Below are 4,131 nucleotides of genomic sequence, written 5' to 3' on the forward strand. Positions count from 1 at the left end.
CTGATTGATAGGAATAAGTAGTGACTGGTAAAAGTGCTTTCCAGTTACTTTTTGAAAGGAAAAAAACTGACATAAATAAAGACCTTTTGTGTCTACTGGGCAACTCTTCTGGTAGTTTGTGTGGGGTGCTTACAGGACTGTCACCAATTTATATAACGAATATAATTTTTAAGGTCGGGAGCAGGCTGAACTGACTGGAAAAAGGCTGGCAAGCTTGGGAATAAAATTTGATCAGATTATCCATTCCTCCATGACTAGAGCAACTGAAACTACTGAAATTATAAGCAAACATCTTCCAGGTAAGTGAGTTCCCTTAAGTTTTCATTGTCTTCTGATCCTTAAAAGTGCTTCCAGTAGAATTCTGAGCTTGTCCTTAAGGTTGAGATGTTTAGTTAACTTCCAGCCCTGTGTGAATGTCTGTGTTTATAAAGAAATTAACAACCCTGATTCTGCTTGTCTCCAATTAGCAGTAAGCATTAACTGACATACAGCTTTAGGTTAACATCCTTCAAGTGCAGTTCCATGAAGTGCAGCAGACTGGGAAGACTCAGTTTGCTGTGCCAGGTTGGTCTGGCTGTTCTCAGTTGGAATAAACTTAGTCTTGCTGATGACAAACAAGTTTTGTTGGGAACTGTGTAGGCTAAAATGGTCGTTAGGATGGAGAGGAAGACTTCCTCAAAGAAAGAATATGAAAAATGCATTGATTGTAGAGTTGTGAGCCTGTTTGCAGTGGCATGTGGAGTAACAACTGCTTTCTAAATGTGTATTTAATATTTCAGGAGTCAAAAAAGTTAGTACTGATCTACTGAGAGAGGGAGCACCTATTGAACCAGACCCTCCAGTCTCTCACTGGAAACCAGAAGCTGTGGTAATTTTTTACTTTTCTTTGCTTGTTCTCTTTTGTTGGGTTTTTTTCTGAATAGACTTTATATTGACAGTAGAAATAACACACGGAGCCCGTGCTGGTGCTTTTCATCACAGACCTTAGATAACTGCATACTTGTCTCCTCCCCAGTAAGTATAGAGAAGAGTTAAAGTAACTTAGAATCCTTAATTCTGAACTCTGTGCCATTAGCAGTATTATGAAGATGGAGCTCGAATCGAGGCAGCTTTTCGAAACTTCATTCATAGAGCTGATGTAAAGCAGGAAGAAGACAGCTACGAGATCTTTGTCTGCCATGCCAACGTGATCCGCTATATTGTGTGCAGGTATGTGCTGCATTGCATGTTCCTCTGCTCTTTAACACCTCATAGTCTCATAGTTCTACTGAATTAGGGGTGGTTTATGGCACTGCTGAGCTAGGGACTCTGTGGTTTTGATTTGGCTTCTTTTGAAGTGGTTGGAGATCAGTGCCTGCATTGCGAGCAGCTGCTGCTGAACTTCATCACAGGATTAATTTGCAGATACAGGACACGGTTGAAAACTGAAACACTTTGATTCTAATTCTGAAGAGAAATGGCTGAATTGGTGAGGCTCAAACCCTTTTTGTATGCTCGAACAGTCTCTTTAATACCATATGGCTCTGCTTCCAATAAAACTAAGGACAGTGCCTGTGTGGACTGGTGGAAAAGAGCAAATAGAGCATGATTGGATGCCTCTTTTTGAGGTGATGAGATTTGATCTTACGTACTGAAAGATTCATTTAGTTTTGAGAATTATTTAGTAATGGAAATTTTTGTATTATGTGCAAATTGTATCATCAGTGGGGTTTTGCAGTAACATCCAGTATTGGATTAGAGCGAGAGTGAGTCTTCCCACTAACATCATCGTTGTTCATGAAGGCGAAGACAGTTCTGGAGCTTTGCCTGTCTCTGTATCCAGTCAGCTGAGTCTGTTCTATTCCTCTTCCCTATCAACAAAGCAATGTCTGTAACATAATTTTTCTTGAGCAGGGCAGATGTGATTAAACTTTAATCTGATCAATACCTACAACAATTTCAGTTAGCTCTCTTCAGCTGAGCTAGTTAAATGCTGGCCTGTCTGTTCTGTGGACTGCTTTAGAGCTCTTCAAAATTGCTACACTTAAAATTATTGATTGGGTAAACAGAATATTCTTTCCTGTGCCAAAAAAAGATTGTCTTCCTGCTCCCTAGGCTTCTTCTGAAATACTGTTTCTCTTTGCTGTTTCTTCCCTCTTCTTTTAACTTCTATTTCGTGCCTGTTACTCCAGGCTATCTGATATCACAGTTGGACACAAACCATGTAGTGCTCCCTTTGAGTCTAGCTTGACTGTAGCTGTTGTTTGATACTTAATTTCTTAGTTTTTCTACAAGACTGTCATAAGAGCCAAAACTAAATTGTTTGTCAGTATCTGAAGCAAACCATGTGTGAGACAACGTGGTTTTTTCCAGTGCTTGCTACAATTGATTGAACTCCTGAGGCTGTTCAGTTAGGAACTGTAGAATAGCTGGAGACTAGCTGTGATACTGTATTCGTTCAAAAAGCACAAGGAAACTCTTCTTGCCACTTCTGGGGAGCAATATAGCTGATGGAAAGTAGTTCTGGTGGCACATGTGGGCAATTAGAATGACTACTATCTCACTACCTCTTCCTAGCTGTTATGTGCTATCCATGTTCATAAGGCTAAAATAGTGTGTGGAAGTGTCCTGTTTGTTTGCCTTCGGTCTGTGGAGGAGGCACTCGGGGGGGTGAGCCATCTCCTCTACCCGTCCTGAACTGCACAGGGTTCTGTGGTCCTCAGCTGGCCAAGTGACCAGCTTGAACCAGTCCCATCTATCTGTTTGATATGAGGTGGCTCAAAATGCTCCCAGCAACCTGACTGCATTAGAGCTGCTGCCTTCTGTCCATGAGAATTAATCCCATCTAGAGTAAATCACACCCATCTGCTGGACTCTGCTTGTGTGAGTGTGCTGCTGGCACTGGCCCAGTTCTCAGTGCTGCGTTCTCCCAGCAATCACACAACGAGAAGTGTATTTTCCAAGGCTGATGCTGGATGCTGTGAGGGCACATTAATATAACTGTTAATGAATGAATAATATATTCTTTTTTAATTCTTTTTTTAAACAGAGCGTTGCAGTTCCCCCCAGAAGGCTGGCTGCGAATGTCTCTTAACAATGGCAGCATCACTCACTTGGTGATACGTCCGAATGGAAGAGTGGCACTTCGAACACTGGGTGACACAGGTTTCATGCCTCCAGATAAAATCACTCGCACCTGAATGAGCAGAACTGATGGCTCTTCAGGAGCTGCCTCTAGTCTCTTTGCACTAGTACATCCAGCTGCCGTACCACTAGGTTTTGATCTGTTACGTTGGGGTGTGATGCTGTCTTAAAATGTCATTTAGCCCTTTGCCTCCTTCATACGTATTCATATCTGCCTTCCAGTTCAGAAGAGAAGGTATCTCTAAGCCTGGAGCTCTCCAATCCTCAAGTATTCCCCAAACCTCAAAGGTGAGCTGTGGAATACAAAGAGATTGAATGTCTGCTCAGCAGTTCCAGGAGCACTGACTTCCCCTCATGCCGCCGTGACTTTCTATAACCAAAGCAGCTTGCTCCTGTGGGTATTTTTCTTGTGCAGGAAAGCAGTGGGAGTGGGAACTGGAAGGATAAGCCTTGTATCACTGCAACTGAAACTGAAGGTGCGCGGGCTTGTTTCAGCTCCTGCAGGAGAGGTGACAAACAGGGTATTCTGCTGTTCAAAGGAATAAGGCATCGGGTTTTTTAAGTGGTTGAGGATGTATGTTTGTTGTGTTGTTGTTCTCCTCTGCCCCCAACAAGCTCTTGTAAAACTGTGCCTGGAGGTTGCAAGCATAAAGCAAAAAGGGTAAAAACCCATTTGCCTCAGACCTGTGGTGCTAGAGTTAACTGCTGCTTAAATTAAGTGTTCCTCCATCCTCAGGAAGTACTTTAGCTATTCTCAACAATGTCTTTCAGTTTTGTAAAGCCTTTAAATAAAAGCTGGTCTGTACAAGGATGTAGGGATGAGTTTGTAGCAGTGAGATGGAAGGAAAGGGAAGCAGCAATCATCTTCTGAAAGTGCTTCTGGTACTGACACATTTTTTTTAGTGCTTTCACCCATTGATTGGCATTTGTCAATCCCTTGCTTTCAGAGCAGAGACATCCCACCACTGAGGTCAAGTGGTGATTGATAGCTCAGGGCAGAGGTTCAGC

At 42.5% G+C, this 4,131-nt stretch overlaps 1 protein-coding gene across 1 annotated transcript in view; it reads left to right on the forward strand.

Moving 5' to 3' along the window:
* The window catches only part of PGAM5 (phosphoglycerate mutase family member 5), a gene marked incomplete at its 5' end in the record, with an annotated part of 4,692 nt that extends 1,346 nt beyond the window's left edge, over nucleotides 1-3,346 (forward strand). The window contains 4 exons of the mRNA XM_010011055.1: nucleotides 174-299; nucleotides 780-868; nucleotides 1,076-1,209; nucleotides 3,029-3,346. Coding sequence (XP_010009357.1) covers nucleotides 174-299; nucleotides 780-868; nucleotides 1,076-1,209; nucleotides 3,029-3,179 — 500 coding nt within the window. The remainder of the gene's footprint in view (nucleotides 1-173; nucleotides 300-779; nucleotides 869-1,075; nucleotides 1,210-3,028) is intronic.
* Between the last annotated feature and the right edge of the window lie 785 nt (nucleotides 3,347-4,131).

Source organism: Nestor notabilis, unplaced genomic scaffold (genome assembly GCF_000696875.1).
Source record: "Nestor notabilis isolate BGI_N333 unplaced genomic scaffold, ASM69687v1 scaffold36413, whole genome shotgun sequence".
Lineage (NCBI taxonomy): Eukaryota > Metazoa > Chordata > Aves > Psittaciformes > Psittacidae > Nestor > Nestor notabilis.